Source organism: Saprolegnia diclina (assembly GCF_000281045.1).
Source record: "Saprolegnia diclina VS20 unplaced genomic scaffold supercont1.4, whole genome shotgun sequence".
Taxonomy (NCBI): Eukaryota; Oomycota; class Saprolegniomycetes; order Saprolegniales; family Saprolegniaceae; genus Saprolegnia; species Saprolegnia diclina.
In genome coordinates, this window is record NW_008246071.1 from 152333 (window position 1) to 179719 (window position 27387).

A 27387-nucleotide genomic window follows, 5' to 3' on the forward strand; every position below is an offset into this window, starting at 1 on the left:
TGAACCCGTGGCTGAGGCCTCGCTCTATCTCAATCCTTGACAACGCGCTCATCCACATATACAACAAGCTTAAAGGCGCAGCGCATGTAGAGGGAGCTACTGGTAGTAAGAACGACGATAGTGCAGGGCGCGTCCATCGCGAGCGCCATCATGCATGCCATCTTGATGGCTCTCACTGGCTCGAACTGGTCAAGCTCAAGCCTCGATTTACTCTCGCTATAAAACTACATATTTTTATATGCTGCATTTCCCAATAAGCCTGTTATACGTATTGGTCTAAATATAAATAAGATGATTTGGCTTTTAATTTTTGAATACACGCTTTTGATTGGCTTGTTTTATCAGGAGGAGTCCGATTTACGAGGCCAAGCTCCCAAAAGTATTTTTATTGCACCGTGCAGCTCATCCTCGATCTATCCGCCGCCTGCCTCGATTTAAAAATAAAACGAGCTCGATTAAGCGCCCTTAATCGAGGGGCATTCCGACTGAAACTTACAATACTACTCTACTCTAGTCCTACGACGATGGCGTACTGGGCGGTTCATCATCGTCGACGAGGATCTTGGCGCCCGACCCGAGGATGTCGGCCTCGGTGAGCTCGAGGATGTCGTCGCCCGTCACGATCTTGGCTTGGCTGCCCTTTGCCTTCAGAACGCCCTCGACGTCGTACGAGTCGTCTTCGAACCACCCCAAGCGATCCGCGATCAAGTGGAGGTTCTCGCACTTGGGGCAGCGCACGAGCACGACGCCGTTGTAGTACGCTTGCTTGCTGATGGTCTTGGCCGCGCGCGTATCGCACACTAAATGAGGTATGAGTGCAAGGCATCGCAACACGAGGAGGCGTACCCGTGCACGTGTAGAGCATGACAAACTTGTCGCCTTCCGACTCCATGCCCGGCGCGCTCAAGATGCTGCTCATCTTGGGCCCGTCGCTGGGCGGCGTCATGGAGCTGCACGCGCGGTGGAGCATGGTCGGGACGCACGTCGGCCGCACGCAGCGCGGGGCCAAGCGGGCGGACGCGCGGAGAGCCGTCGAGCAGAGGACGCGGCGCAGCATGCTGGCAGTGCTTCGAATTGCAATGATTTCGGTTGGTCAAAGTACGCATCCGCATACTGCGATGGTATCCGGATACTCTCGAATGATCCATCCCTCGTGGCAGCGCAGGAGGACGCGGCCGCTGCCGTGGCCAAGTCCTTTGGCTTTGGCTGCAACAGAAGAATGCGATGGCAGCTCGCACGGTGGTATTACTGTGTAGGCGAATTCGGTTCTCATATCCGGATCAGAGAACAGGAGATCTTGCATGATGGGCTTGACCCAGGATGAGGCGACGCAGGTGCTGCGCTGCGTCTCCCAGCTCCAAGCCGAGTTGCCGCTGCAAAAGGCCAAGCTCAGGGTACAGTGCAGTGCTATTACTGCATGTATATCGTCGCTGCTCGTAGAGGCTAAAGGACCTGCTCGTGGCGCGGGACCCATGGCTCGTCGGGCTTGTCCAAGCCGTGGTCGCGACCCAGTCAAGCCTCTTGCCATGTCGGACAAACCCTTCTCATATCTGAAGCGACGTTCTGATGATCACCGTAGATTTGCGCGTCTTCCTTTTGATGCTGCCCGGCGACGCGTCGCGGACTCGGCGCGCCGACGGCTGCGACCCAATGTGCCTGGATCTCCTACTGACGCTGGTTGGATGTACCGGTATACTACGAGTATGGGCTCACTTGGCAATGTCGGTTTCTAGTTTCCCATTTCGCCAGACGTGGCAGCCGACGCGCTGGCTGCGTGCGCGCAGGACGTTGTCCTTGCCATCCTCGACCTCGACGCCGACCATCCTCGTGTCTTCAACGACCAGAGCTGCTAAGATCTTAGTCATGTATCGCTCATCCGAAAGAGCCACGTTGCACCACGCGCCGACTCCGTCAAGGCTGCCCGAGCCGCGTGGTGCCTCATGTTATATAACCTTTTGCTCGACGTTTAGGAAAAGTACCAGCAGGCTCGGATTAAATACAGGACATCTCTACGTAAAGCAATGTACACCGAAGTTACAAGACAGCGACGCTCGACTCGCGGTGCGACACGATGGCCGCGAGGTTGAAGTCGCTGTCAAAGTCGTTCTCCTTGTCCATGCGCTGCTTGCGCTTGATGACGACGATCGCGATTGCGACGGCGCCGACAGCCACGGCGCACGCAGCACCGAGCACGATGATCAGCGGCGACGTGCCAGTGGGATCCGCCGAGCTCTGGTTGGACACCTCGACAATCGGCGGCGACGGAGTCGTGGCGCGCGTGGACGGCACAGGCGTGGCATCGCTCTCAAGCCGGGCTCCCTCGCTCGGCACCGGGATCGTCGTCGTCGTCGGAGCCGTCGTAGCGTTGACAGACATCGTGGTGGATGCAGGCGGTGTTGTCGTCGGTGCGTCAGTCGGGGCGGGCGTCGGGGCAAGAGTTGGGGCGGGTGTCGGAGCTGGTGTCGGGGCAGGCGTCGGAGCCGGCGTCGGGGCAGGCGTCGGAGCTGGTGTCGGCGCAGAGGTGGGAGCTGGGCCAGGGGCGGGACCACCGCCAAACTGGACACTGGTGGTCGCGCAGCCTTCACCACTCAGATCGACGGTCGCTGAGACGGCGCTGCCGCCGCCCGCGGGCGAGAGGGACACAAGGACGTTGCTGAGGTCGATCTCGGGGACGCTTTCAACGATAAAGTAGAAGGCTGACGCGACCATCTTGGTGGGGGACCCGTTGATCGAGACGGACCCGACACCAGTCCGTGTGTTGGTCGGCTGGAGCGCGAGCCAGTGGTTGTTGCTTCCCGCCTTCTTGCAGATCGAGATCGGGTCCGAGATCGGGCACGGCACGAAGGACCACGTCATCTTGAGGCGGCCGGGCTCGATACCGTTCGTGAGCTTCCGGAAGACCTCGGGCGAGATGTCAATGTCTTCGTCCATGCAGCCGGGGCATTGGTCGACGACGTACAACGTCTCGGTGGCCGTCGCACCCGCGCACGCACTGTCGCTGCACTTGGCCTGGATGCACATGCCGCAGCCCCGCGTGTTGTCAAAGAACTTAGGGGCAAGCGCCACGTAGTGGGTCGTTGCCGCGGCCGGGTACTTCATGAAGTTGCAGTTGCCCGTCTTGGGGTCCGAGAGGTGGTAGCCCGTGCCGTCGCCCGTGAAGCCAGCCACGGTCGCGGCGCCGGCGAGAAGAAAGCCGAAGAAGCGCATCATGGCGGCAGAAAGGGAAATGGAACGAGCGAGCGAGACCAGTCGCTGAACGACCGAGGCGAGTGCCAGCGTGTAGCGCAGGCGTTGCTCACACGACGTATCGCAGCAGGTTGAATGTGCGCATCGATGGACAGGCTAAATGCACCCAACGGTTTCGCATGATTGCTATCAACCCCACGGTGCAAAACCACGACTGCGACCTCTCGTCGAGTGTGCCTGATTAGCTACATTGTATGTATTCCAGAGCCACGAGCCAGAGCCACGGCTACCAAATACCTCCTTCCTCGTCGAGTGCTTGGTTGGCGCAACCCGAAGGCTACCACAGAACACTCTGGATCGCGATCGGACTGCATCTCGGGACAGTCTCCTTCGTGTCAGACCAATGCAAGTAGCTTCCTCTGGAGCGCTGACATCTCTGCGGGCGTTATGGGATCTGCCGCTGTCTCGAGCCGGGGATATCTCGACCTGGTCCCTTGTTCCATGCGATCATCTTGGCCATAAAAATAGGCACCCAACGACGGGAGCGACACACGACCCACGCATCCGCGCCGCGTCCTTTGCGCGGCGACGCGAGCGCGGTGTCTAAGGCGCCATGCGACGGCTGAGATACTCTTTCGACAACTACGTGGCAACGCTACGGCTTCGAGTAGCAAACACAGCACGCAGCGCAATAGAGTGGCGTGTGATTAGCCACTCGGCGCGCGATTCCGACGTGCGGGGTGGAAAGATGATCGGCCGAGCGGTATACAAAATCCAAGACACCGCGCGTCATTGATACCACCAGCATATCCGGATCCGGTTGGGTTTCGGCCTGTCGACACGCGCCAGCGATGGCGACTTTGCACATTCTTGAAGCATGGAAGCTTCCGCGATGGCATCTGCTTGTCATGTGCACCATCGTTGCACGACGAGTTTGTTGCACTTGGGCAGGCAGGAGGACGAGGATGCATCGGAGGAGCTCGAGACGTGGTCCGTTGAGCTAAAGATAGAAAGCTCCATGAACGCTGCCGAGCTGCGCGCGATCCGCGAGGCCTTCAATGCGCGGTATGCGACCAAACGGCCGTGGCCGCTTCGCATCGCCAAGCCCGTTGTGGCGCTGCCGCCGGCCACTCTTCCTACTGCTATAACCACTACAAGTAATGCATTGGCGGCGTCTCGGCCGCCCAGCCCCGTGCGCGCGCCGCCTGTCTTTGAGAGTGTCGCCTTTTGCCTCCGCGAGACCATCAACCGTGGGTTTGGGTTCCTCTTTGACCGCATTGGTAACTCGATGGTGGTCCTGCGTGTCGACGACGCCGCCCTCTCGCTCACGCCAGGTAGAATGACGAATGGTTGTACGCCATCGAGTCGTCTTCCGTGGTAGGCAGCGTGCTCATCTCGATTGACGGCCGTGTCGTCGATCTCGACGGGACGCAAGGGATCATCATGGACGATGCTGCGTATCCGACGGACGACGCCAAGCGCGAGGGCATCCAGCTTCAAGTGACTGCCTCCTGCCTTATCTGTCCCATCCCAAGCGCCTCGTACGATAGATGATCAACCTCTTCAAGGCCCATGGCGTCACAGCCAAAACGACGTCGACGTGTGTCGCGAGGTTCGTATCGGCGCCCATCTTGCTCGCGCAAGTCGAGAAGCTCCATCCCCGCAGTCGACTGCAGCGCTGGGGCCGCGTCTTCCTCAAGCTCGAATGCGGCTACCTCAATTGGTTCACGACCGAGGAGGCGGCCAAGGCGACGAATGTCGAGATGCTTCAGCACTCGGTCGTGTCGTTTGTCGTCGTACACTGCGACGTCACAGCGCATGGGGACGTCGGCTTTGTCGTCTCGGAGCACGCACCCGTTTCGCCCGAGCGGCCGCCAACGACCGCCGATTCTACCGAGGTAGCCATGGGCCCAGGTCAAGCGCCATTGGAACACATCGCATGCGATGACGAAGACGACGAGGACGACGAGGACAAAGAAGCAAAGGAGAATCTCGCGTTGTTGGAAGCCGCGCTGCCCAAGTCCAAGTACATTCTACCCAAGCGCGTCATTGCCAAAGCGCCGCGGTCGGCAACGTTTCGCGTGTCGTCGACCGCGCTCCGCGACGAGTGGCTGCGCCAGATTCGTGCTGCGCAGAACTTCCGCGCCGAGGACTTTATGTCTACGGATGCAGCTGTAGACGCGACCCCGTAATCGAGTAACGTGACGCGTTGGCGTCCAGCGTCAGCGTCGTGACGCCGAGAAACACACTGCTGTCGCTGTAGACAGCGGTCGGCATGGGACTTGTTGACGGCGTCGCGTCCATGACATCGCCCAATGGCCACAGAAGCGCTTGGCCGTTGCGCCAGACACGCTCGACGGCGGGCGACATGTGAATTCGCGGCAGGTGCTGAAGGAGGGCTTCCGGTGGCGTCAACACCAAAGTTCCATCCTATCAACTGTTTAGCGATCTCGAACGCTCGGTGTGCAGCGTACCTGGACGCCGCGCTCGACTTGCTCGAGCGTCACGCTCGACTCGTGCGTGAGGCCGTTGCTGCGTGTGCGGTGGAGCGCGGCGAGCGTCGCGCCGGCGGGGATGTCGCCGTTCTGCACGAGAAGCACCTCGCCGCACTCGCGCGCAATCGACCGGATGTACGTGCCCTCGCTGCAGTCGACCGAGATCGTCGCCTGCAGTGCCAGCGATCATTGAGGCCGTGTACATGGCGGGAGAAGAGGGACCTCGGGGTAGTCGCCGGGCGTAAATGTGTGCAGCTGAATGCTATTGACCGTCACGTGCCGCAGGGGCACGTCCTCCAGCGTCGCCTGAGCATGATGAGCAAATGGCGCTGTATACGATAGAGCTCGTACTTTGCCGGTGCGGGCCAAGTGGTAAAGCCGCTCGCCGTCGACGCGGATCGCGCTGACCACCGGCGGGCGCTGGATGATGTTGCCGACAAACCTAGGCGTCGTCATGTTGCATGCAGAAGCTGTAGGGACGGAAGCGCACCCTCGAAGTGCAGCCTCGACGCGGGCGTGTGTCAGCTCGGGCACAGGGCACTCGAGGAGAACGATGCTACAACAAGAGGTGGCTGGATCAGCTCGGTTGCATGGCGCTGGCGGCGACGCACCCCGTAATGTCGTCCGAGTCGGTCGTCACGCCGAACCGGATCGTCCCGTCGTAGGCCTTGGCCTTGTGCAAGAACTACGCGCCATGGGCTTGGATAAGATGCGGTCGATGCCGTCGAAGGACCTGGATGAACTTGGTCGCGCGGTTCACAGCGATCGGGAGGACGCCCGTGGCCATCGGATCGAGCGTTCCTGCGTGGCCAATGTGCTTGGTCTTGAGGAGGTAGCGCAGCTTGGCGACGCACGCGTGCGACGTCATGCCCTTTGGCTTGCACAGGTTCAGGAAGCCATGCTCGAGCATCCTGCGCAATGGACGGTCAGATAATCAATGGCAAGGATGAAAACACCCAACTTTGACCAAGATACGCCAAAACGAGAGGTTTTATTGTTCGGGTTCCTGCTTGCTAGTACTGTTGGCATCCGACTTGCCACGCCCACGACGGCCACGGCCCGTCGACGGTCGACCGTCCCGCTCGCCGTCTTGCTTGGCTTCACCATTGGTCGGCGCCGTGTCGGGTCGGGGAACACGGATGTTCCGCCGCGGCGCCCGCTCGCTCTTGGCCGGCGTGGCATCGGCTTCGGCCGCCGTGGCGTCGTTGCTCGCAGCAGCCAGTTGGGCAGGCTGGGTCGAACCACGGCGCGATCCACGACGTGCCGGTCGATCGACAGGTGTGCCATTTGCCGTGCTGCCCGAATGTTCACCAACCGAGCTACGCTCGTTCGATTGCTTTCGGGGCTTGCGCGATTGACTGCCCTTCTTCAAGGCGACTTCTGGAGCAGCACCATCGTCAACAGCACTATCATCCACGGGTACCGGATCTGCCAAAGCCCGAGGCTTCTTGTCGCGTCGCTTCTTGGGCGCCGGTGTCTTCTCTTCGACGGCCTCGGGCAACGGAGTTGTCTCTTCCATGTCCGGCGTGGCGATGGCCTGTCGTGCTGGGTGGGGCTTGCGGTGCTTGGAGGCGCCATTCGACGGCGATGGTGTGTTATTCTTCTGGGGCTCGCGGGCCATCTGGCGCGGCGACAAGGGCTGCGTGTAGCTGGCGTCCGCCGTGTTGATCTTGGTTGCATCCGTGCTGAGGTGAATCGAAATCGCCGAAACACGCTGGGGCACCTTGACCACGTCGAGACCTTCTTCCAGAGGCTCGTAGATCTCTTCGATGCTGACAGTCGAAATGTGGACCACCGAGTGCACACCCGCCAGCGTCGACTTCACCATCTCGGCCACAGTCACGGCGTTGACGATGGCCGTGTCGTGGGCGGTCACGACGACAGGGCCGTTCCGCAGCAGCTTCTTCACGATCGCGAGGTACTTCTTCTTGTCGTGGTATCCACGAGCGAGCTCGCCGACAAGGACTTCGTTGGGCGCAGAGGGCTTGGTCGTCGGCTTGGCCTTGCGGTACTTGTCCATCGCGTCCGTCCTCACAAAATGGTTTGTCCCTTCGCTCCCTGCCGGATAAACAGTCCACCCTGTTCATGAATAGCTTTCTTTTTGTATACAGCAACGGGGCATAGATGATTGGCTGCTTTGTATCCGGATGAAAGATTGGAATCAAACGTCTTCTTATTTGTATGCAATACTTGGCCCAAGCTAATGGTTGTTTTCGGCATGCCGCGGCAAGGGTGCCACTTTTTCGAGTCCGATGCCGAAAAGAGAGTGGGAGAGTGAAGAGAGAGGATACTCATCTTACGTGGCAGCCTGGGCAGCGCTGAAATTTGCGCTCCAATGACACTGACAATTTCAGCACGTTTGGTCGCAAACTGCCGTATATTCGCTCTACTTACTATCTAGACGATGGCTACGGGAGAACTAGTACCATCCCTCGAGGTCGCAGAGTCCATGAGGAGCCAAGAGAGTCCATGAGGAGCCAAGAGAGTACGCACCTCCTAAAAATACCAAAAGGCACCGGCGGTTAGCAAACTGGTGGGTGGTCGTGACACTGTCCAGTACGACAATATGATCAAGCACAACGTAGCAATAAGCTACTCGCGCGCCGACATTCCGGAGCTGCAGAGCAAGATTGAGCAAGCCAAGCAGGTCGTCGCGGATCGCTACGCCAAGGTTAGCGCTCTTGAGGCGCAGAACGCTGCGAGCCAAGCCAAAATCCAGCAGCTTGAGAAGGACGCCGAATCGGTCGCACTTCTCAAGGAAGAGGCGATGCTCGGGCGACACAAGCTGCAGCGCCGCTTCTCTGATGTCGGTGGCCACGAAGAGACGCTCAAAATACTCATTTCAGCGCTTGCAGAGACGAAAGCGGAGGTCGCTCGCTTGCGCCGTACGACGCCTCCTGTGATAGGCGACCAACTCACGTGGTATTGGCTCTTAGAGGAGAAGGCGCATTTGGTCAACGGTCGAAAAGACATGGAGAAGGAGGTAGCGGGCCTTCAGGGCGCTATCGCCAAGTCCCAAGCCAAGAGCGAGTCGTACAAACAAGTGTACAACCAGGTAGTGACCAAGCAGCGGGACGTGGAGGCCAAGCTGCACCAGATCGCGACCTTCTTGACGGCCACAACATAATCAGAAGTAGTGGATAGTTTTTTTGGTTTATGGTTTATCGTCGACAATCGACCTCATAAGTTATCGTTGATGGTGTGTGCTTTTTCTATAACGACAGCGCACGTAGAGCGCCGTCATTTCAAACAAAAGCAAGTTGGTTTCGGCGGAATATAAGTTTTAACCGGAGTCCGTGCGATGGTGGCGCAGAACCACCGGGCGAATTCGCCAACGTGTTTTAGTATCTGCTACTAGTATGTCGCTGATGAGAATGTACGATACCTTTCCAAGACAACAATCAGTCGGGCGCTGTTCGTCATCTAACTATAGAAGCATCGCGGGGTCGCTATGGCATTACTTTTGACCGCTTGGTACAGGTTGGATTCACCAGGCGGAGATACCGAATGCACGTTCGTTCTCTTGCTCGCTACGACTACGGGATCTACTCGCTCCGACTACGGGATCTACTCGCTCCGACTACGGGATCTACTCGCTACGGCCGTAAAATCGACGAATGAGATGGAGGTGCCGAGGCAAAAACCAACGTCCCCATCCTGACCAACCACTGTTTGTCCGGAAAAACTCCGGGGTTGGCCGCTCGAATCGGAGGTGGTGCAGCAAGAAGAGACGCTCGCTGCAATCGAGACACGGGCTGCTGGGGCTCGAGTGGGGTGGGCTTGCTCATCGCGAAGAGCATTTTCGGTTTGATGCAGCGCAATGCGCGTCATATTCTGCAGTTCCCTGGATCGAGACTGATGGTTAGCACAGAAGACGGCGTGTGTATTACGATAGCACTGCATCGGTAAGGATGCTGTGCCGCCAATAAGCCCGTCGGCGTCTGCATATGGCCTACTGTGTACACTCTATCTCTTAACCCACTGAAATTGCTTGCGCGCCTTCTTCTGACCGGGCTTCTTGCGTTCGACCATTCTCGGGTCACGCGTCATGAAGCCAGCCTTCTTGAGCGGCGCGCGGTTGTCCGGGTTATACTTCTCCAGCGCGCGACTGATGCCGTGGCGCACGGCGCCGGCCTGGCCGCTGAGGCCACCGCCGCGGACGTTGGCCATCACGTCGAAGTGACCGAGGCGCTTGATCTCGAGGAACGGAAGGAGGAGCTCGTGGCGGTGCGTGTCGCGCGTAAAGTAGTCGACCATGTCCATCTTGTTGATGCGGACCGTGCCCTTGCCCTCTTCGGCGGCGGGCTTGATCCACACACGCGCATTGCTCGTCTTGCGGCGGCCCGTGCCATACGCACGGCCAAGCTCGTCAATCTCGACAACGCGCGTGATCTGGAGCGCAGCGTGCGCTTCCTGGCGCTTGCGGCGCGCCTCGAGCTTCTCTTCTTCCTTGAGGTCGATGACCGTGCGGACGGCCTGGAGCCACGTCGCGGTACCATCCTCCGTCGCCGCGTCGAGGTCGCCGTTGAAGCCGAGCCACGTGTCCGGGTCGGTCTCGTCGTCGTCTTCGACAGGCGTCTTGCTGTCGTCGCCCTTGGCGCTCGTCGAGAAGGCTGCGCTGGTCACGCGCACCACGGGGCGCGCGGTCAGGCGCAAGCCGGCCACCGCTCGAGCCAACATCGCAACTTGAAATCGAGGTTTGTGGGGCATTCGAATGGTCAAAAGAAACCAGCCAATCACAGGAGACGGCTAAACGCACGCCTCTTTAGCCCGCGACGCGCTCGATCCTCACTGCTCGCTCGCTGCGATCGTATCTCGGCATGGCTCGCCAGATACAAGGCCAAGGTACACGGTTGCGCAGGTTGCAGTGCGCGGTGCCCGTCGTCGGCGAGCGCGTCCAAGGGTATCCCGTCCTGGGCAGTGTAGCAAGGCGGCGGCGGGAAAACCTCTTACAATGAATATCGCGCCCAAGAGGTTGCGCACGTGAAATTACTGGAGGTGGCGCCGTTCAGTCTACAGAGGGAGCAGAATTTTGTTTTTTAATGACGGGGTTTTAGGTGTGAAGAAGTATATTTTTATTGCGCATGTTCAGTTAGAAGAGGGAATATTGGGCTTGTCCCGGTTGCCATTGATTGCCCCATTTCCAAGCGACCATGGCGAGCAAGTTCTGGGGCGGGTCGTCCTCCGAGTCGGACAGCGGTAGCGAGAGCTCGAGCTCGAGCGAAGTCGATGTGAAGATCGCTGCCAACCGCTGGGCGGTGGACTCGGACTCGGACTCGGATGAGGACGTCCGCGTCGTCGTCTCGGCCAAGGACAAGGCGCTGGCGGCGCTCCAGACGGCGTGCGCGCTCATCACCAACTTCCTCAAGATCAACGACTGGAGCAAGATCCAGGGCGAGTTCGATGTCATGGCCAAGACCATGGACAATGCCAAGGCCAAGCAGGCCATCCAGGCCAACGGGTACCCCAAGTACTACATCCGCGTCATGGCGCAGCTCGAAGATGCGATGACGACGTCGCTCAAGAACAAGTCGGACAAGAAGATGAGCAAGGAAAACTCCAAGGCGCTTATCCGCATGAAGGGCAAGATCAAGAAGCACAACGAAGCCATTGTCAAGCAGCTCGAGGAGTACCGTGCCGACCCGTCGGCCTTTGAGAGCGAGCCCGAGAGCAGCTCGTCGAGCGACTCGAGCTCCGACTCGGACTCCGACTCGGACAAGGACAGCGACGATGACTCGGACGACGATGACTCGGAGAAGGACAGTGCCTCGGACGATTCGGACAAGTCCTCTGGCAAGTCGTCGGACGACAAGGACTCGGACGACGACGACTCGGACGACGATGATAACTCGGACAACTGGGCCTCGAGCTCGAGCTCGAGCTCGTCGTCTGACGACGACGACGCCAATGTCAACCTCCTCAAGGGCCGTGCGCGTTGGTTGAAGGCGACCCCTGCCGTGAACACGAAGGGCCCTAAGGTCAAGGGCCCCAAGGCGCCCCGTGCCGAGAAGGTCAAGGTCGTCGCCGAGGCCAAGAAGCCTGCGGCTGAAGAAGACCTCAAGCTCTCCAAGAGCGGCTTTGACAAGAAGATCAAGGAGGTCATCGCCCTCCGCGGTAAGCGCGGTACGGACATTGGTGAGCAGCTCTCGGCGCTCCGCAAGCTCGTCCAGTACTCTCGCCGCCTCGGCCCCGCCCGTGAGCTCACGGCCACCATGTACATGGTCGGTGCCACGATGTTTGACACGTCGAGCAAGATCGACAAGGTGCTCTCGACGCGCCTCTGGAAGCAGGCACACAGCGACATGCAGACGATCCTGGACCTCCTCGAGAAGAACGCGGGCTTTACGCTCGCGCCGCTCACGTCCGAGGACCAGGCCGACATCATCCGCGTCACGGCGTCGCGCAACAACGCCGACGCGAATGCTGACGACGAGGAAGACGACGACTCTGTCGCGGACCACCTCCCGGTCGCTGGCTCCAAGGGCGTCATCAAGGTCTCGGGTGACCTTGCCGCGTTCATCGAGCGCCTCACGGACGAATACACCAAGAGCCTTCAGCAGATGGACCCGCACACGGCCGAGTACATTGCGCGCCTCTACGACGAAGCGCTCCTCTCGGAGCTCGCTCGCCGCGTCCAGGCCTACTACGTGCGCATCACCGACTTTGTCCGCGCGGCTGCCGTTGCGCTCATCCGCGCCGAACTCATGTACTACAAGCACGAGTCGATCGCGTCGGCGCTTCACGTGTCGAACGCCAAGCGCGCCAAGTACGGCGAGCCTGCCCTTTTGCACCCGGCGTCCGAGTCGACGACCGCCAAGGCCGTGCCCATCAAGGAGTACAACCCGTCGCTCGTGCACCCGGCGTCGATCCTCGGCCAGCCGACGGTCGAGGTTGCGCCGCTTGACATTGAGAACGAGCTCAACGACCTCTGCCTCTTTGTGTACAAGCACGCGGACGACCGCAGCAAGACGCGCGCGATGCTGTGCCACATTTACCACCACGCGGTCCACGACCGGTTCCACGAAGCGCGCGACTTGCTCCTCATGTCGCACTTGCAGGAGACGATCGTGCACACGGACATTGCGACGCAGATCCTCTTCAACCGCATGATGGCGCAGCTCGGCTTGTGCGCCTTCCGCTCGGGCTTGATGTGGGAAGCGCATGCGTGCCTCTCGGAGATCTGCACGGGCTCCAAGACCAAGGAGCTCCTCGCGCAGGGCCTCGCGTCGTTCCGCCACCAGGAGCGCGACCCGGACCAGGAACGCCTCGAGCGCCGCCGCCAGGTGCCGTACCACATGCACATCAACTTGGAGCTGCTTGAGCTCTGCCACTTGACGTCGGCCATGCTGCTTGAAGTGCCCAACATGGTGCTCTCGCGCACCCAGGACCGTCGCCGCGTCATCTCCAAGGCCTTCCGCAAGCTCCTCGAGTTCCACGACCGCCTCGTGTTTGCGGGCCCGCCCGAGAACACGCGCGACCACATTGTGTCGGCGGCCAAGGCCATGGCCCAGGGCAACTGGCAGTACAGCAAGGAGCTCATCTGCGGCCTCGCAGTTTGGGACCTCTTCCCCGGCGCCGGTGTCTCGGAGCGCGTCAAGGCCATGGTTCAGCAGAAGATCCAGGTCGAAGCGCTTCGCTCGTACCTCATGGCCTTCTCGGATGCGTACGAGGCGCTCAACCTCGCGCAGCTCTGCGCCATGTTTGGCCTTGACTCGAAGACCGTCCACAGCGTCGTGTCCAAGATGATGATCAACGAAGAGCTCCAGGGTGCGTGGGATCAGGGCTCGCAGTCGATCGTGCTGCACAAGGTCGAGCGCACGCGTCTCCAGCTGCTCGCGCTCCAGCTTTCGGACAAGATTGGCACGCTCGTCGAAAACAACGAGCGCATGATGGACTTGCGCTCGGCGGCGCTGAGCACCAAGGACGAGGCCTCGAATGCGGGCAACCGCCGCCCGAACGACAACCGCAGCGCCAACAACGCGCGGCCCAACAACGCCAAGGGCAACTCGAACGCGATGCGCGGCAACAGCAACAACAACAGCAACAGCACCGCGACCAACACCAAGGGCACGAGCAAAGCCACGAGCAAGCGGTGGTAAACAGTCGACTAGCAGCAGGCAATAAACTAAGAAGAATTCAATTTTATTCAGTGCATTTTGGACCTGCCGCCACCGCGTCTTCTCCCTTCGTCACGCGCCGCGAGCTTGCATTTGGTGTGGGCAGCATTCGATGCTGCAGCCATCAAGTCTGTACTTGATTTTTATTTGATTATCGTATTATAAGATCTTATTCCTAGTTGTTGTATATCCAATGCGTCTGGCACGTTGCCTCGCCCTGGCTGTTGTAGTTGGAGGTGGCGTTGACGAGTTGGCGGACGCTGTTGATGGGGTAAGTCGGTGAAACGCAAGACGATGGCTCTGCAAGTGGCTCCATCTCGGACGAGGCGAGCGAGTCCAAGTCGTCTGTCGAGTGCGGCGGTCCATTCGACCACAAAGAAGCTCGAGTTGGCTGCTGCAGAGTCGCGAGAAGCGAGTCGTTGGAGGCGATGGCGGCGTGAATCTGGGTCTCGAGGCTCTTGACCCATGTTTGGAGCTCCGAAATCGTCGTCTTGTTCTTGGCAATGGTGGCGTCGGCGTCGACCAAGTGCATCTTGATGTGCTGCACCTGGGCCTCCTTGCGTGCAAGGCGGCGCTCCATCTTCTCCCGCAACGCAGTGATCGTATCGTCGCGCCGAAGGACGCGGTGTGCGAGCTGGATCGCGCGCTCGTTGGCAGCGCCCAGCGCGTCGTTGGAGGTTCCTGCTGCTTGGGCCTTCAGGCTCGTCACTTGCTCCGAGAGCTGCGCGATCGTGCCGTCCTTTTGAGCGACCGTGTCGGCGAGGACCGTCTCGGTCTTGATGAGTTGCTCGTTGAGCTCCGCAATCGTAGTCTTGTTTTCGGCAATAACGGCGTTGGCGTCAACCAAGTGCATTTTGAGGTGTTGCACTTCAGCCTCCTTGCGTGCAACGCGGCGCTCGAGCTTTTCGCGGAGCGCAGCGATCGTGTCGTCGCGCCGAAGGACGCGGTGCGCAAGCTCCAGCACGTGGTCGTGGGCAGCATGGAGCTTCTCGGTCATGGCAGCCAAAGTAGCTTGGTGCTCGGCTTGCAAACGGTCGATCTCCATCTTGTGGTCGCGTGCCAAATCCGATGCAGGACGCGCGATCGGCGTGTTGCTGGTGCGAGGTGCAGAGCGCACCGCAGTGGCAGTAGTGGAGCGTGTAGCTGGCTTGGGCGTGGACTTGGCCGCCGACTTGGTGGTGGCGGGGCGGCGGAACGGGTGCGAGATGCGGAGTTGGGCTTCGAGCGCCGCCATGCGACGGGCCTCCTTGTCCTGGTGGTACGTTGCGCTGTAGAGAGTCATGTTGCTTCGATCGATGAAATGGAAATGCGATGCAGAACGCTTCTTCTACCTCGATGGTAAAAGCACAAAGTTGTCCTTTACACTGCAAAGGCGAGCTTCTAGTCAGTAAACCATTCCGGAGCTTTCGGGGATTAGGGTAGGGCTAGGTTTCGCGCTTGTCTTCCAGCGACAACCTCAGCATTTAGCATCACCTTCCCTGTGAAAAGTCCATGCCTTCTTCATCGTTTGTGCGATGCAATGCTGCGTACATGGTACCCAAGGGCAACGAGCCTGCACCGGTCCTCGTACTGCGTCCACCAAGTAATGCGCATTCCCAGTCTCTGTCATTCACTGTACGCTTTGTGCAGAGTTGTGGCAACATTATAGCATGCACGTAGTGTAAGGAGAAGGGTTTCAATGACGGTCGCGTGCGCTACCGACGACATGTGCTCTATTCGACCTTGGCCTTGGGCGACGTCGAGACAGCGGCCTTCGTGAGGCTCAAGTCCAGTCGGAAGAGCACCATGCAGACGACAAAGAAGGCGAAGAAGCCGCCAATCAAAAGGAGCGGCTCGCGGTACAAGAAGCGCGACGGGTACTCGAACGTGACCGTGAACGGCACGTTGTGCTGCGCGACGACGTTGGTCTTCTTGAGGATGACCACGGGGCGGCCGACCATGGCCGTGTCGAGGTACGTCTGGCGCGTCGTCTCGCCCTGGACGTCGACAGAAAACGGCACGTGCACCTTGATGTTGCGCGCGCCTTCGGGCAAAATGACCTTGAGCGTGAGGTCGTCGACCGACGCGCCGTCAATGCACGTCGAAAAGTCCATCTCGAGCTTGTAGGTTTCGCCCGACCGGAAGAGGACAGTCTGCGTCGGGACCGAGTAGCCGAGGTAGTACTGCGTCTTCCAGCCGCCAAAGAGCGGGAAGCGCGCGTTGAGCTCGAGCTCGGTGCGGGACGTCGTCTGGCGCATGCGCGACGTCGTGATGTTGCCAATCTGGTCGCGGTAGTAGACGTTGAGCACGTCCTTGGGCAGCGTCGCCGTGAACTGGCGGAACGACGCCGACGGCATCTGCATGTAGTCGAAGCGCGAGAAGCCGCCCTTGAGCACCGCACCCGAGTGCGACAAGTCGACGACCTCCTCGGTACTCACGCGGCCCCACAAGCTCACTTCGATCTCCTTTGTGAGCGTCGTCATCGTCATGAACGGCGCATGGTTCTTGAAGTGCACGACGAGCGACTTGGCAAACGCCAACGACCCATACGCCGCCACGTCCGCGTACGGACCGTACGTGAGCGTCGTGCCCTTGAGCGAGACGGGCGCGAGCTCCGAGTACTGCTCGACGCGGCTCGACGCGAGCTTGACGCGCGTTGTCTGCGTCGTCGTCGCATACGGCGACAAGAACAAGTGCTGCGCCGTGAACATTACAAGTTGGTCCTCGGCCTGCGTGATCTCGGCCGGGTACGGCACCATGACGCGGCTGTAGTGCGAAATGATCTTCAAGGAGCCTTCGTCGCCCTTGGCAATCGGCGACTTCAAGTGCACCGTGTAGAGCTGCGCCTGTTTGGTCGCGTCGAGCTTGCCCTTGACGACGTCCAGCGCCACGTTCTTGTCCGCCTTGGCCGTCAAGAGCGCCAAGTGCTCGTCCAGGTACAGAGGAATCGCGACTTCGTACGTCTTGACCGACGCCGCATCATCAGCGAACGTGATGTCCACTTGGCTCTTGGCCACGTGGCGCGTCAGGTCCCAGCTGCGCTTGACCTAGCCCAAGCTGCATGTCATTCGAGAGCTCGGAAGAGACGCATCTTCATGCGCAGAAGCGTACCGACTTGTTGATGATCTCCGCCTGCGAGAGGCCCATGCAGCAGCACAGCGCAAAGATGGCCGAGACGACCGCGGAAGGACGCATGACTTGCTCGACGAAAGTGTGCGGTTGGCAAACCGAAAGGCCCTCGCTCGTGACAAACCTCCAAGAATCGATGTCCGGATAATTGTATCCGGACATACCTGTTCGGATAGCGCGTCCGGTTGCCCGCAGTGACGTGGCCGCAGCGGGATCGCCCCATGCCACTCATGACCAGATCCAAGCACATCGTGAGCACGAAGTGAACGGTCGTGAAGCAAAAGCTTGGATACTAGCTAAAGAGGTGGTAGGTAATTGGTAGAAGCAACTCGTTCGCTTCAATCTAAGTCACTAAGTGCTGACGGGGTACAGTCCTTTTGCTGACCTGCTCGTGCGGTGTGGTCAAGCGATGTTGGCTCGTGAGGCTAGCATTCGTTCTTCCGTGGGCTTTGTCCTGGCTTGACCTTGCTACGCGACTGGGCTCGTGCCTCGAGGCAAGCGCCGCCCGGACCAAGCTGCAGTCCTTCCTGGCGAGCAGCAAATCAAAGGTAAAACCGAGCACGAGCTCATGGCATCTCAAAAGATAGAGTGCTCGATTCGATGGGCGTTCTTGTGCGAGCGATAAGAATACGGAAGTGCTTCTGACGACATTATGAGCCTTGCTGAAGTCGAGTTTCCCTACCAACGTTGTTCGTCGAATATGCACGCTCGTCAAGTACAGTACAACGAATGCCCTTGGTACACGAATAGCTGCCTACTCCTTACCTGCACTTTGTTGTGTGTGGTCTGCACCGCGGGCGCTATCACAACTTGCATACAAGAGCATCGCTTCGGATATACTCTAGTATGTAGCAGCACCATCGGTCTGGTGCTGTCCAACTCGACTGACGTGGCGCGCCAACAGAGCTCAAGCAAGACCAAGCCAACGCTCGCTCTGTCACCAATTGTGCCATGTAGCAGCTTTTTACGGCGATACGTGGCTTCGCCGTTGCTGCACAGCCTCGCGTAATACGCGCCGTCATCCCAATCAACTCGGATTTCTTCGTGGTACCTGCACGCGATACAAGCCTCGCGACTGCGTTGGCAACGCTGTGCCGTGCTCATTGACGACGTGGGTACAGCGCCATGAACTCTCTTTGCATTCCGCTGTCGAATGCGGCACATCGTTCGCAAATCAAAATGACTGGGAGATTCCGCCCATCGAACCGCAACTCGATCCTCGCATTCTTTCCGCGTATCCTACAGCAAAATGATATTCCTCCTTGGGCCACAACCATGAACCTCGCATCTCCATCGGCCGCGACGCGTCGTCAAGCCAGCAACGCGAAGGTTCGGCGAACATGCAACGACCTCCTTGTGTTCCGAGCGCGTTCGTCGTTGGTTTATATCGGCGGGATGTCGCGGACGGCGAAACCCTCTCGCCATACAAACGCCAGGAGATGGCGACCGGGCAAATCAACGCCTCACTGGATCCCTGCCACGGAGCGAACCCAAAGTTGTCCGTCCATCATGGCGCATGCATACTGCCAAAGCTCTCGCAGAGACGAGGTCCAACGCGCTACTGCTGCGGTCCTGCCGACCGACTCGCTACCGCATCTGGCGGCAGAGAAGTCATGTATCGCAGCGCCCAAAGGCAATCTCGACGTACACCGCATGTGATTGGTCCAAATCCCGTCGAAAATCTATTTTTAGCTTCTGAGGCGCCATTCGGAATGAGATCCAGAAATCGTCCGCAGATGTAGAATGCATGGCGCTGAGATCATGCGCGCGCGTCGAGTCAGCTGCCTCTGTGCACCACCTACACATTGCATCATTCCTGCAACAGCGCCGCCACGCACACGCCATGGCCAAGTTTTTCCGAAGGAGCTCGTCCAAAATGGGCGGTCTGCGCGGCGACGATGTGACCGCAAGCATGCCCCGCGAGCGGGTGACGCTCTCGGGCGTCACTGCGTCGGCGGTCACCGCCTCCAACTACTCGAGCTATCAGCTCGATACACTTCACGAGACGGTCGCGAGCATGAACAAGCAGCTCGACGAGTACAAGCGCGAGACGATTGCACGACTCGACCACGTCGAGGGCTCGGTGCGCGAGAGCACGCGCCGCGCCATCTCCAACCAAGCGACCAACCATATTGTACCGGCGAAAGCGTACCGCGACGAGCCAACCGGTTTTGAAAATACCTCGGACGCGCCGGCGCCGTCGATGGCGATGGACGCTGCGGTTGACGAGATGAAGCGCCACGTCGACGGTATCCGCCGCGACGTCATGATGGAGCTCCATACGACCAAATACGACCTGCTCAAGGAAATGACGATGCTCCGCGGCGCTGTCATGCAGCTCGTGGATGCCATGCATCAACAGTCGACTCCGCGAGCAGTGGCGACCCCGCTGCTTCGCACGGAAGATCGCAAGCTCAGCGTCATGTCGGACGCGACTGTTTCGAGCGAAGCCGACTCGGAGGACTCGACGCACGAAGAGCCCGAGGTCTTCGAACCCAATCCTAAGGTGCCGTACCTTCCGGCTGCCAGCCGCACGCCGTCCCCGCCCAAGCGCGAGTCCACAGTCTTCCGCGAGTCGACGCGGGCCTCGTCCAAGCTCAGCCGTGAGTCGTCCAAGCTCAGCCGCGAGTCATCCAAGCTCAGTCGCGAGTCGTCCAAGCTCAGTCGCGAGTCGTCCAAGTTGCTCTTTCGCGAATCGACGCGTCAGCCCATCAAAGACCAGGCGCTCACGCAGCCGTGGGAAAACGTCTTGAACCAGCATTTGCCGTTCCTCAACACGCAGCGGCCCGCCATGGAGATGCTGCCGTCGACGCGCACGTGGGCCATCAACCAGTATATCAAGTGGGCGCAGGATGCGGGCCCGACCAACGAGTCGCGTGTGCTCAACGTTGTCGGTGGCGCCGGCGCCGGCAAGTCGACGCTACTCAGCCACCTCGTGTCCAACTACCCGGAGCAGATCATGGCGAGCCACTTTGTGCGCTACGACGAGCGCCACGCACCAAGTGCGATTCTCATGTCGCTCGCGCACCAGATTTCGTGCAAATTGCCCGACTATCAGCAGCAACTCGTGCGCCTCAACCTCCCGTACCTCATCCAAGAACCCGACCCGATTGTGCTCGCGACCAAGCTCCTCATCGAGCCGCTGCGGTCGATGCCGGCGCCGCTCGAAAGCCAAGTCATCGTCCTCGACGCGGTCGATGAGGACGTCTCGACTCCGGGCGCCAACCTCATCTCGCTGCTGGCGGACGTCGCGCTGGAGTTTCCGAGCTGGGTCCTCTTCCTGCTCTCGTCTCGCCTCGTCGAAAGCGTGTTGAAAGCGCTGCCGGCCCACGACGTGCTGCACTTTCATATGGAGCACCGGCCGTTCGCCGCCGACTGCACGATCGCAGTGCAGTCGGTCATGGACAAGCACGGCCTTGACGACAAGAACATCCTCTTCCTCCTCAAGGCCAAGAGCCAAGGCAGCTTCTTGTACCTCCAGTTCGTCGACCAAGCGTTCTCGATGATCCACTCGGAGATTGACGCGGGCATGATCCTCGAGCTGCCCAAGACGCTCCACGAGATTTACGACCAAGTGTTTGAAGAAAAGTACGGGAAGGGCCGGCGCCGCGTGTGGCAGAAGGTGCAAGCGGTCCTCGAAGCCATCGTCGGCGCGGCCACGATCTCGCACGAGAAGAACGCGTGTCCGTTCGTGACCGAGTCGGACGTGCAGCACATATTTAAGCTCGGCCAGCCGGATCTCGCGCTCATTGCGCGCTCGTTCGAGGACATTGTGACCGTCGACGAAGACACGGGGGTGTACCGGCTGCAGTCGAAGGGCCTCTTTGACTACCTCGTCGACACGGCGCGGTCCCAGGAGGTGACGCACATCAACGTCGAGCGCGGGATTCACTACTTGACCAAAGGCAACGTACCGTACAAACCCTCCAAGAAGCCCAAAGTGACGTTTGACGTCTAAGCGACGAGTCGTTTTAATATCGTAAATAATAGAATGGTAGACTACAACAGAGATTAGGGCACTTAGGTCGAGGTCCGGGCCTTTTTGGCTCGCTTGACCATGTCGTCGTGCCGCGACCGGATCGCTCCAAGGACGGCGGCAAAGTTGCCGAGTCGCTCGCCCGTAAGCGCGTCTGGCGCCGGCTGCACGCCGACTTGGTCGCCAATGAGCTCGAGCGCGGCGCGGGTCAAGCGCACGGCCTCCTTGTCCGACTCGCCAATGCAGAGAAGCCCGACGACGCCGGCTGTCAGGCTGTCGGCCAAGACGAACGCGGCCCCAATGGATTTCTATGCGCCCACAGTTATAGACCCGAGAGGGAGGGTGCCGCAAATACCTGCAGGTCGAAGCTCACGCCGTGCACGCGGCACATGTTGAAGAAGACGGCGTACTGGAGCGTCGCCATGTTCGGATGGAAGATGTACTCGTGCGCAATGTAGGCGCGCTCAGGCCCCACGTTTGAACTGCGCGGACTCTCGCTCAAGATCTTTTCGACCGCCAACTGCGTCTCGGTCACCGGCAATTGCCCCGTCGCCGGCGAGGGATGCGGTGCGGGCTGCGGAAGGAAGCTGCGCCCTGTCGCTGCGTCCAGCGTCGCACACGACAAAAACGTGAAGAGCACGAACGACATGGCCGTCGGCGTGAGGCACGGCAAGAGCTGCAGCGCCCAGAGCCGCAAGTGCGGCGGCCCCGCCTTCCCGTTGACCGTCTTGACATCGAGAAACGCCACATAGTCGATGCTTGCGTAGCCAATGATGCCGCTCGCGTACATGGCTTGCGCAACCGCCAACGACGCTCCCTTTATGAGCGCACTAAGACGCAATAAGAAAGGCGGCAACGTACGCGGATCGCTGCATAAGGCACGGTCGTCGACGGGTACACGGCGCCGACGCTTTGGTGTTTGTTCTTGGCCTGCATCAACTGCTCCTGCGCCGACGTCAAGTGCACACCGCCGGACGGCTCGATGAAGACGTTGGCGCGGACGCGCGCGAGGACTTTGGGTGGGTACGCCTACACCGAGCGCCATCGGCAACCAATAACCAAAATGCTCGTACTTCAATGACGGCGCCGATGCGGTTGACCACGGGACGCATGTGCTGCCACGTGGGGTAGACCTAATGCAATGGCGTTGGCATCCTGTTCCAGGACGACGGGGATACGTCGGGAAAGCAAGGCGAAATGAGCCGGTGAAACTGCTCGCTGAGCTCGGCCACGATCGCCCGCACGATGCCTTCCTTGATGTTGGGCTGGCTGTAGTACTCGTCGTTCTTCATGGCGCGCTTCTCGGTGCGGACCTTATTGACGCACTCGAGCGCGTGCATGTCGATAGACGCCAAGCCCGTGTCGGACGGGTCCGCATCCAGCTACACCCGATACAAGTTTAGCGAAATGCCAGAAATGCAATGAAATCACCTTGATGAGCCACATGCCTTGGTGCAAGTTGGCGGCCGTGAGCTTGGCCAAGCTCAGAATCAGTTCGTCCTCGTCGTAAATGTCATGGGCGCCAAACGGAATGTTGACGTCGGCTTGAGTAAATAGCCGCTTGGCACCCGACTAGATCCCGCATGAGACACTGTCTGATGCCAATACAGCGTACACGTGTGCCGTAGAGCAGCGCGCGGTCCGGGTCCATGCCCAGTAGCGGCAGCTGCAGTCGGATCGCGAGCCGCTTGTCTTCGGGCCCCACGGTGCCCGCGACGATGTACGCCTCTTTCCCGCGGACGTAGCGCTTGATCTTCTTGAGGCAGTGCGGCGAGTAGAGGAGGATCGTCGCCAACGAAAAGTGCTCGGGGAAGCGCTCGGCGTTCTCCGGGTGCAGCATTCGGACGCGCGAGTGCGGGTCCGCGACGCCGCCGAGCTGCAGCAGTCGCATCATGTACTTTTGAATGTCAGCCGAGAGCTCGAACGGCGAAATGTAGATGACGTCGACGTTCGGATCTGCGATCGCGCAGAGACGCGCCATTTGCAAATTCTGGCGAATTGCAAAGTTGTCCATATTGAGCCGCGTGCGCTCTTCGGCCGAGAAGGACGGCACGTGCACGACGACCCGCCGCTGCATTTTGATCTATCAACTTATCAAGCAACCCTGGCAACAGGGACCCCAACCTTGTCCCAGTTGGCGTGAAACGCGGTCATTTGCGTCTCCCACGTGCGGGCGTCGGCCTCGCGAGCCAGTCGCAATTTGACTTGGATCTCTTTGACGCTCTTGTACGTCCGGTACACGCGCTGAATGTGCGACGCGTACGAGTGCCCGTGGTGTTGCCGCAGCCGGCGTCGCGTCAAGTGCATGCGGTACACCGACTGGAGGAGTATGGCCGCTGCGTGCCGGCTGTCTTCGCCCTTGAAGCGCTGGCCTGGCCGCGCCATAAAGGTTGTGACCTCGTCGACGTTGAGAACACACGTAAGTAGCTCCGATTTGGAGCGGGACACGGCGTCCATGGCTGCAATCTTGAGCAGCTTTTGCCCGTCAATATAGGCGAGCGGCACCGAGTAGTTGATGAGGAGCGTCTCGAGCTCGCGAATCGCCATCGAGACACTGCCCCAGAGGTCTTCCGTGATGCGCTTGAACGAGATGAATTCGGGCGTCTCGGCGAGCGTTTGGCCTTTCCGAATGATAAATTGATGTAAACTAGGCCCAAATCAATATACGAGTCGTGGCAGCAGCGGGGAGACCTGTAGGTGTCGAGGAGGTCGTTGTAGCCTCGAATCTTCTCGACGTTGTTGCGCAATTCCTACGCAAGTGTGACTCGGATGCAAGTAGACGAAGGACTTATACGTCAATCGTGTCGGTGGGCTCAATCGGGCCGTCGTCGGTCGTCGGGTCTTCGACGGGCACCACGTCGCCTTCGTCCTTTGCGCCTGGAAACGTGAGCTGGACCGTCGCAACCGCTGATTTTTTATTCCGAGCGACAGCTAGCCGCGTCAACGGCGTCGGGTCCGGCTCGGTCGGTGGCGGCGCCAAGTCGAGCTTGAGCGACGCAACATTGAAGCTCGACGAGTTCATGTAGGGCTGGGACTTGACGGGCTGTTCGGACCGGTCGTACAGCCGCAATTTGCTACGCACGTCCTTTATATATTCGGAAGCGGTGCTCATCAGCCGCACCTGTTTTGAATGATGCCGTCGCCGTGCGTAAAGGCGAGGGAGAGGTCTGCCGATGTCGGAATGAACCCGCGGTTGACGAGGTTGAGCACGCCGCGCTTGGCGTCGTCGTCTTCCAAGTCGGGCACGGGAGCCAGCGGGTCGATGCGGTTCACCTACGCGCGTCGGATTCGCTGGCTGCAACCAAAACTGTACTTTGGGAAGGAGTCGTTGGGGGCCCGTGACTTTCTTTTTGATCAAGCGACCGACTTGCATCGTTCGCCCAATGGGCCGCTTTCCTGGCGGGCGATCTCGTTCGACGGGCACGACGGGCTGGCCCAGTTGCTACATGACATGGCGCACGGATGAGAATATACGCGGACGACGATCTCGCACGCGCTACCTGTCGCAGCCTCTCGACGGGCGAGCTGCGCGTTCTGTGATCGTCCAGCGAGCCCTACACGTTGCTGAGATGCGTGCGAGCTGCAGCGATATAGACAAACGTCGCGTGCCATCGCGTCGGCGAGCTCGCGCTGCTTGGCCAATTTCGACGAGAACTTGGAGACAGACGGCTGGCCGCCGCCCGGCGCTTCGATGACCGGCAGCGTCTTCATCGTGTTGTTGACGACGCCGTTCAAGACGATCTACACAGCGTACGGCTGAGCTGCATGCGCCCAGATAGGCGGGTGACCTCGGCCTTGGAGCGCAGGTCCAGCTCAGCGCGCTCGAGGATCGCTTGCAGCGCATCGATGTCGATGTTGTTGCTCGTAAGGACCTGCTCGCGCATGTTGCGCAGCTCATCCTGCGCCTGTAGGAGGATCCGGCCGACGTCCTCGACATGGTACTGCTGGGCCAAGCGGTCCATGCCTGTGTCCCGACGCGGTGTAACCGGCACGAGGCCGGATATCGCGATCGAATAACCGGATGTTTTGTCGTCGGTCGCCCTGCGCTTGGCCAGCAAATATTCACTGTCACAATATATTGATTTTCACAGGTATTTACAATAGTGCTATATAATTTATGAAGCAGGAAGTGAATTCGAAAATGCTTAGTATCAATATAGAAAGGTATCGAGTGTCGAGACGCCAGCTGTGACGCAGCGCCCATTTTCCAACACCATGGCGCCGCCGATGCCACGCGGCCGGTCCTCGTGGCGGTTCAACATGAACACGATCATCATGCTGGGCATGTTCCTCGTCGTCTGCGTCCTCATCCGCGTCAACCTGAGCTTCGTCCACAACAGCAGCAGCCAGGCGGCGCTTGAGCCGCGGCTGCGCCAGGTCGACCGCGGCCTGCCGCAGGGCACGACCAAGCACGAGCGCCGCACCATCGTGCTCATCGCCAACTACCGCGACACGGCGCGCTGCGCAGAGACGCTCCAGTCCATGTACGCGCAGGCGTCGCAGCCCGACTTGCTCTCGGTGAGCATCTTTGACCAAATTTACGAAGAGCAGGACGAAGGCCGGTGCTACGACGCGTACTGCGACAAGGTCGGCGAGGCCAATTGCCGCCGGTCGCAGCTGCGCCGCAACGATACGATCAACGCGCTGCATGCGACGGGCCCGACGTTCGCGCGTTACCAAACGGAGAAGGGCATCGACCTCGCGATCGACACGTTCTCGCTCGCGATCGACTCGCACATTGTGTTTGTGCCGCACTGGGATAAGGACCTCATCGAGCAGTGGGACTCGCTCGAGAACGAGAAGGCGATCATCACTGTCTACCCGCGCTCGACCGACAACACGCCGCGCAACATGGACACGTCCCTCGACACGACCGCGATCCTCATGTGCACGGGCAAGATCGAGACCGAAGACGCCGACGCCATGATCTCGTACGACGCCGTCCAGCTCATTCCTGTGCCCGAGAAGCCCCGGCTCATGTCGCAGTTTGCGGGCGGCTTCAACTTTGGCACGGCGATCCAGGCGCTGGAGGTCCGGAACGACCCGTACACGCCGTACCTCTTTCACGGCGAAGAGTACTCGAAGGCCGCGCGGCTCTTCACGCACGGCTACGACATGTACGTGCCAAAGCGCCAGGTCGTGTACCATTGGTACGAGAAGCGCAATGTGGTCTGGGAGCGCGACTGGGGCGACCGGTACGTCATCCAGCAAAAGGCCAAGCGCCGCATCCGGACCGTCCTTGGCCTCTCGACGACCAGTGACGACTACGACAAGACCGACATTGACAAGTTTGGCCTCGGCACCAAGCGCACGTTTGCGCAGTTTCGCGCCTTCTCGGGGATCGACCCGACCGCGGCCCACTACAAGGACAACTACGCGCAGTTCAACAACTGCCGAGACCTCGAGTACGTCCCATACAACGACTAACTTGCTCGAGATGGTGCTATTCGATTGCTCTCTCGCTGTGACGAACTCTGCATCATCGATGGGTTATGTGTCGTTTCCTGCATGGAGCTATGGACCTGTCTGTGAAGTGCTACATCACCCACACACTTGACCAGACGACGACGAATGCAGAGTCGCTCGCAAGCGAGTTAGCTACAACACGTATTGAAATGGCGAGCGATGGCAGTCAAGAGGGATGGCGCCACGGTCGTGGATGGATCGAGGCGTACTGCTGGGAGCCAGGTCGCGCTGTCGAGCAACAAGGCGCGCGGAAGGTCTTCGTGGCCCACAATGCGACCAAGGGAGCACGGCCACGTCGCACTCTCTTCCAGAATCATGAGCGGTGACGAGACGTGCAGTCGGTCGGTCGAGGTCAGCGCGTGAGGCAACAAAAGCTCGGGCGTCGTTGCGTCCCAAAGAACGACGGCCGTGTCAATGGCACCAAAGGCATCCAGCAGCGGCAACGACGTTGAAAGGGGACGCTGTGCTTGGAACTGCGTATACACCTCGCGAAGTCGCGCTGCCTTGGCCGCGCCATCGATCGAGCCAGCTCGAAAGACGTGGTCGTTGCACAACAGGAGCGTGAGTGGTGTACGAAGCGTAAGTGCGACGATCTGAACTTGAGCGTGGCCCCGCTCCCACTGGTTGGGGGCGTACGCGACGGCTTGCTCCAGAGTGAACTGGGGGTAGAGCGCCGACCAGTCACTGCCATTGGAATGCGGGAGTGCAGTGAGCGGGTGTGGAAGCGCCTTGAAGCCAATGCAGGTCCCCGCGTCCACTTGTAGCAGCAGCAAGCTGGCGCTAGTACGGCTCGTCATTCTCGTACAATAAGAAATCACCACCGCATTTCTAGTCGCTCAATGGGCCAGAAAAGAATCCAGCGGCAGCGACAAGAGGGTTAGGGTTGCTAGAGCGCCTAGTGGTGCCCACCGCCGTCAGTGCAAGAACATACCATGTCGTCGGCCAATCGGCTTGTACCCTTGCGTCGCCTCCCGTCGAGATGGACCGCGGAGCCTGCTCATTTGCAGACTGGTGGGTTCAGTGGCGTGATTTTAGCCCG

At 59.7% G+C, this 27387-nt stretch overlaps 14 protein-coding genes across 16 annotated transcripts; 5 read left to right on the forward strand and 9 right to left on the reverse strand.

Annotated features, from left to right (window-relative positions):
• Positions 1-516: 516 nt before the first annotated feature.
• Positions 517-1057, reverse strand: SDRG_01753 (hypothetical protein; the record flags this gene model as incomplete). The annotated part of the gene is made up of 2 exons (XM_008607297.1): positions 517-800; positions 847-1057. The coding sequence occupies 2 exons, from the start codon at positions 1055-1057 to the stop codon at positions 517-519; spliced, it is 495 nt and encodes a 164-aa protein (XP_008605519.1).
• A 69-nt stretch (positions 1058-1126) lies between these two features.
• SDRG_01754 lies at positions 1127-2044 on the forward strand. 2 transcript variants are annotated; one of them, XM_008607298.1, is made up of 5 exons: positions 1127-1239; positions 1285-1394; positions 1441-1528; positions 1580-1677; positions 1734-2044. In XM_008607298.1, the coding sequence occupies exons 1-5, from the start codon at positions 1140-1142 to the stop codon at positions 1851-1853; spliced, it is 516 nt and encodes a 171-aa protein (XP_008605520.1). In that variant the 5' UTR covers positions 1127-1139; the 3' UTR covers positions 1854-2044. The 2 variants fall into 2 exon arrangements, with proteins under 2 accessions (XP_008605520.1, XP_008605521.1); XM_008607299.1 differs by having other exon boundaries at positions 1127-1394.
• On the reverse strand, positions 1916-3311 carry SDRG_01755 (hypothetical protein). Its single transcript, XM_008607300.1, has one exon. The coding sequence runs from the start codon at positions 3208-3210 to the stop codon at positions 2035-2037; it is 1176 nt and encodes a 391-aa protein (XP_008605522.1). The 5' UTR covers positions 3211-3311; the 3' UTR covers positions 1916-2034.
• Positions 3312-5155: 1844 nt separating this feature from the next.
• On the reverse strand, positions 5156-6608 carry SDRG_01756 (hypothetical protein). The gene is made up of 7 exons (XM_008607301.1): positions 6415-6608; positions 6293-6366; positions 6172-6237; positions 6033-6123; positions 5904-5987; positions 5661-5852; positions 5156-5616 (listed from the first exon to the last, which is right to left on the reverse strand). Exons 1-7 carry the CDS (start codon positions 6589-6591, stop codon positions 5347-5349), a joined length of 954 nt encoding a protein of 317 aa, XP_008605523.1. The 5' UTR covers positions 6592-6608; the 3' UTR covers positions 5156-5346.
• A 441-nt stretch (positions 6609-7049) lies between these two features.
• SDRG_01757 (hypothetical protein) lies at positions 7050-7701 on the reverse strand (the record flags this gene model as incomplete). The annotated part of the gene is made up of 2 exons (XM_008607302.1): positions 7050-7061; positions 7105-7701. The coding sequence occupies 2 exons, from the start codon at positions 7699-7701 to the stop codon at positions 7050-7052; spliced, it is 609 nt and encodes a 202-aa protein (XP_008605524.1).
• Positions 7702-8195: 494 nt separating this feature from the next.
• Positions 8196-8878, forward strand: SDRG_01758 (hypothetical protein). Its single transcript, XM_008607303.1, has 2 exons — positions 8196-8566; positions 8618-8878. Exons 1-2 carry the CDS (start codon positions 8248-8250, stop codon positions 8806-8808), a joined length of 510 nt encoding a protein of 169 aa, XP_008605525.1. The 5' UTR covers positions 8196-8247; the 3' UTR covers positions 8809-8878.
• Positions 8879-9503: 625 nt separating this feature from the next.
• On the reverse strand, positions 9504-10627 carry SDRG_01759 (30S ribosomal protein S9). Its single transcript, XM_008607304.1, has one exon. It carries the CDS (start codon positions 10389-10391, stop codon positions 9648-9650), a length of 744 nt encoding a protein of 247 aa, XP_008605526.1. The 5' UTR covers positions 10392-10627; the 3' UTR covers positions 9504-9647.
• A 195-nt stretch (positions 10628-10822) lies between these two features.
• On the forward strand, positions 10823-13854 carry SDRG_01760 (hypothetical protein). The gene has a single exon (XM_008607305.1). It carries the CDS (start codon positions 10835-10837, stop codon positions 13778-13780), a length of 2946 nt encoding a protein of 981 aa, XP_008605527.1. The 5' UTR covers positions 10823-10834; the 3' UTR covers positions 13781-13854.
• A 119-nt stretch (positions 13855-13973) lies between these two features.
• On the reverse strand, positions 13974-15080 carry SDRG_01761 (the record flags this gene model as incomplete). Of its 2 annotated transcripts, XM_008607307.1 has the most annotated exons (2): positions 13974-14351; positions 14673-15080. In XM_008607307.1, the coding sequence occupies 2 exons, from the start codon at positions 15078-15080 to the stop codon at positions 13974-13976; spliced, it is 786 nt and encodes a 261-aa protein (XP_008605529.1). The 2 variants fall into 2 exon arrangements, with proteins under 2 accessions (XP_008605529.1, XP_008605528.1); XM_008607306.1 differs by having other exon boundaries at positions 13974-15080.
• A 292-nt stretch (positions 15081-15372) lies between these two features.
• Positions 15373-17018, reverse strand: SDRG_01762 (hypothetical protein). Its single transcript, XM_008607308.1, has 2 exons — positions 16889-17018; positions 15373-16824 (listed from the first exon to the last, which is right to left on the reverse strand). Exons 1-2 carry the CDS (start codon positions 16970-16972, stop codon positions 15511-15513), a joined length of 1398 nt encoding a protein of 465 aa, XP_008605530.1. The 5' UTR covers positions 16973-17018; the 3' UTR covers positions 15373-15510.
• A 1618-nt stretch (positions 17019-18636) lies between these two features.
• Positions 18637-20917, forward strand: SDRG_01763 (hypothetical protein). The gene has a single exon (XM_008607309.1). The coding sequence runs from the start codon at positions 18654-18656 to the stop codon at positions 20862-20864; it is 2211 nt and encodes a 736-aa protein (XP_008605531.1). The 5' UTR covers positions 18637-18653; the 3' UTR covers positions 20865-20917.
• A 9-nt stretch (positions 20918-20926) lies between these two features.
• SDRG_01764 (hypothetical protein) lies at positions 20927-24844 on the reverse strand (the record flags this gene model as incomplete). The annotated part of the gene is made up of 15 exons (XM_008607310.1): positions 20927-21190; positions 21238-21699; positions 21744-21911; positions 21956-22015; positions 22061-22264; positions 22314-22454; positions 22498-22965; positions 23007-23529; positions 23574-23632; positions 23677-23956; positions 24004-24155; positions 24196-24324; positions 24383-24436; positions 24483-24623; positions 24671-24844. 15 exons carry the CDS (start codon positions 24842-24844, stop codon positions 20927-20929), a joined length of 3279 nt encoding a protein of 1092 aa, XP_008605532.1.
• A 206-nt stretch (positions 24845-25050) lies between these two features.
• SDRG_01765 (hypothetical protein) lies at positions 25051-26384 on the forward strand. The gene has a single exon (XM_008607311.1). The coding sequence runs from the start codon at positions 25098-25100 to the stop codon at positions 26307-26309; it is 1212 nt and encodes a 403-aa protein (XP_008605533.1). The 5' UTR covers positions 25051-25097; the 3' UTR covers positions 26310-26384.
• Positions 26385-26455: 71 nt separating this feature from the next.
• Positions 26456-27172, reverse strand: SDRG_01766 (hypothetical protein). Its single transcript, XM_008607312.1, has one exon. The coding sequence runs from the start codon at positions 27143-27145 to the stop codon at positions 26477-26479; it is 669 nt and encodes a 222-aa protein (XP_008605534.1). The 5' UTR covers positions 27146-27172; the 3' UTR covers positions 26456-26476.
• Between the last annotated feature and the right edge of the window lie 215 nt (positions 27173-27387).

Coding starts and splice junctions, on each gene's coding strand:
- SDRG_01754 (XM_008607298.1), top strand. CDS start 1,140: ATGATCCATCCCTCGTGGCAGCGCAGGAGGACGCGGCCGCTGCCGTGG. Junction 1,240..1,284: donor ATGCGATGGCAGCTCGCACG/GTGGTATTACTG, acceptor TATCCGGATCAG/AGAACAGGAGATCTTGCATG. Junction 1,395..1,440: donor TGCAAAAGGCCAAGCTCAGG/GTACAGTGCAGT, acceptor CGCTGCTCGTAG/AGGCTAAAGGACCTGCTCGT.
- SDRG_01755 (XM_008607300.1), bottom strand. CDS start 3,210: ATGATGCGCTTCTTCGGCTTTCTTCTCGCCGGCGCCGCGACCGTGGCT.
- SDRG_01756 (XM_008607301.1), bottom strand. CDS start 6,591: ATGCTCGAGCATGGCTTCCTGAACCTGTGCAAGCCAAAGGGCATGACG. Junction 6,367..6,414: donor GCGCGACCAAGTTCATCCAG/GTCCTTCGACGG, acceptor CATGGCGCGTAG/TTCTTGCACAAGGCCAAGGC. Junction 5,988..6,032: donor ACTTGGCCCGCACCGGCAAA/GTACGAGCTCTA, acceptor CATCATGCTCAG/GCGACGCTGGAGGACGTGCC.
- SDRG_01758 (XM_008607303.1), top strand. CDS start 8,248: ATGATCAAGCACAACGTAGCAATAAGCTACTCGCGCGCCGACATTCCG. Junction 8,567..8,617: donor GGAGGTCGCTCGCTTGCGCC/GTACGACGCCTC, acceptor ATTGGCTCTTAG/AGGAGAAGGCGCATTTGGTC.
- SDRG_01759 (XM_008607304.1), bottom strand. CDS start 10,391: ATGCCCCACAAACCTCGATTTCAAGTTGCGATGTTGGCTCGAGCGGTG.
- SDRG_01760 (XM_008607305.1), top strand. CDS start 10,835: ATGGCGAGCAAGTTCTGGGGCGGGTCGTCCTCCGAGTCGGACAGCGGT.
- SDRG_01762 (XM_008607308.1), bottom strand. CDS start 16,972: ATGCGTCCTTCCGCGGTCGTCTCGGCCATCTTTGCGCTGTGCTGCTGC. Junction 16,825..16,888: donor CGGAGATCATCAACAAGTCG/GTACGCTTCTGC, acceptor AGCTTGGGCTAG/GTCAAGCGCAGCTGGGACCT.
- SDRG_01763 (XM_008607309.1), top strand. CDS start 18,654: ATGGCGCTGAGATCATGCGCGCGCGTCGAGTCAGCTGCCTCTGTGCAC.
- SDRG_01765 (XM_008607311.1), top strand. CDS start 25,098: ATGGCGCCGCCGATGCCACGCGGCCGGTCCTCGTGGCGGTTCAACATG.
- SDRG_01766 (XM_008607312.1), bottom strand. CDS start 27,145: ATGACGAGCCGTACTAGCGCCAGCTTGCTGCTGCTACAAGTGGACGCG.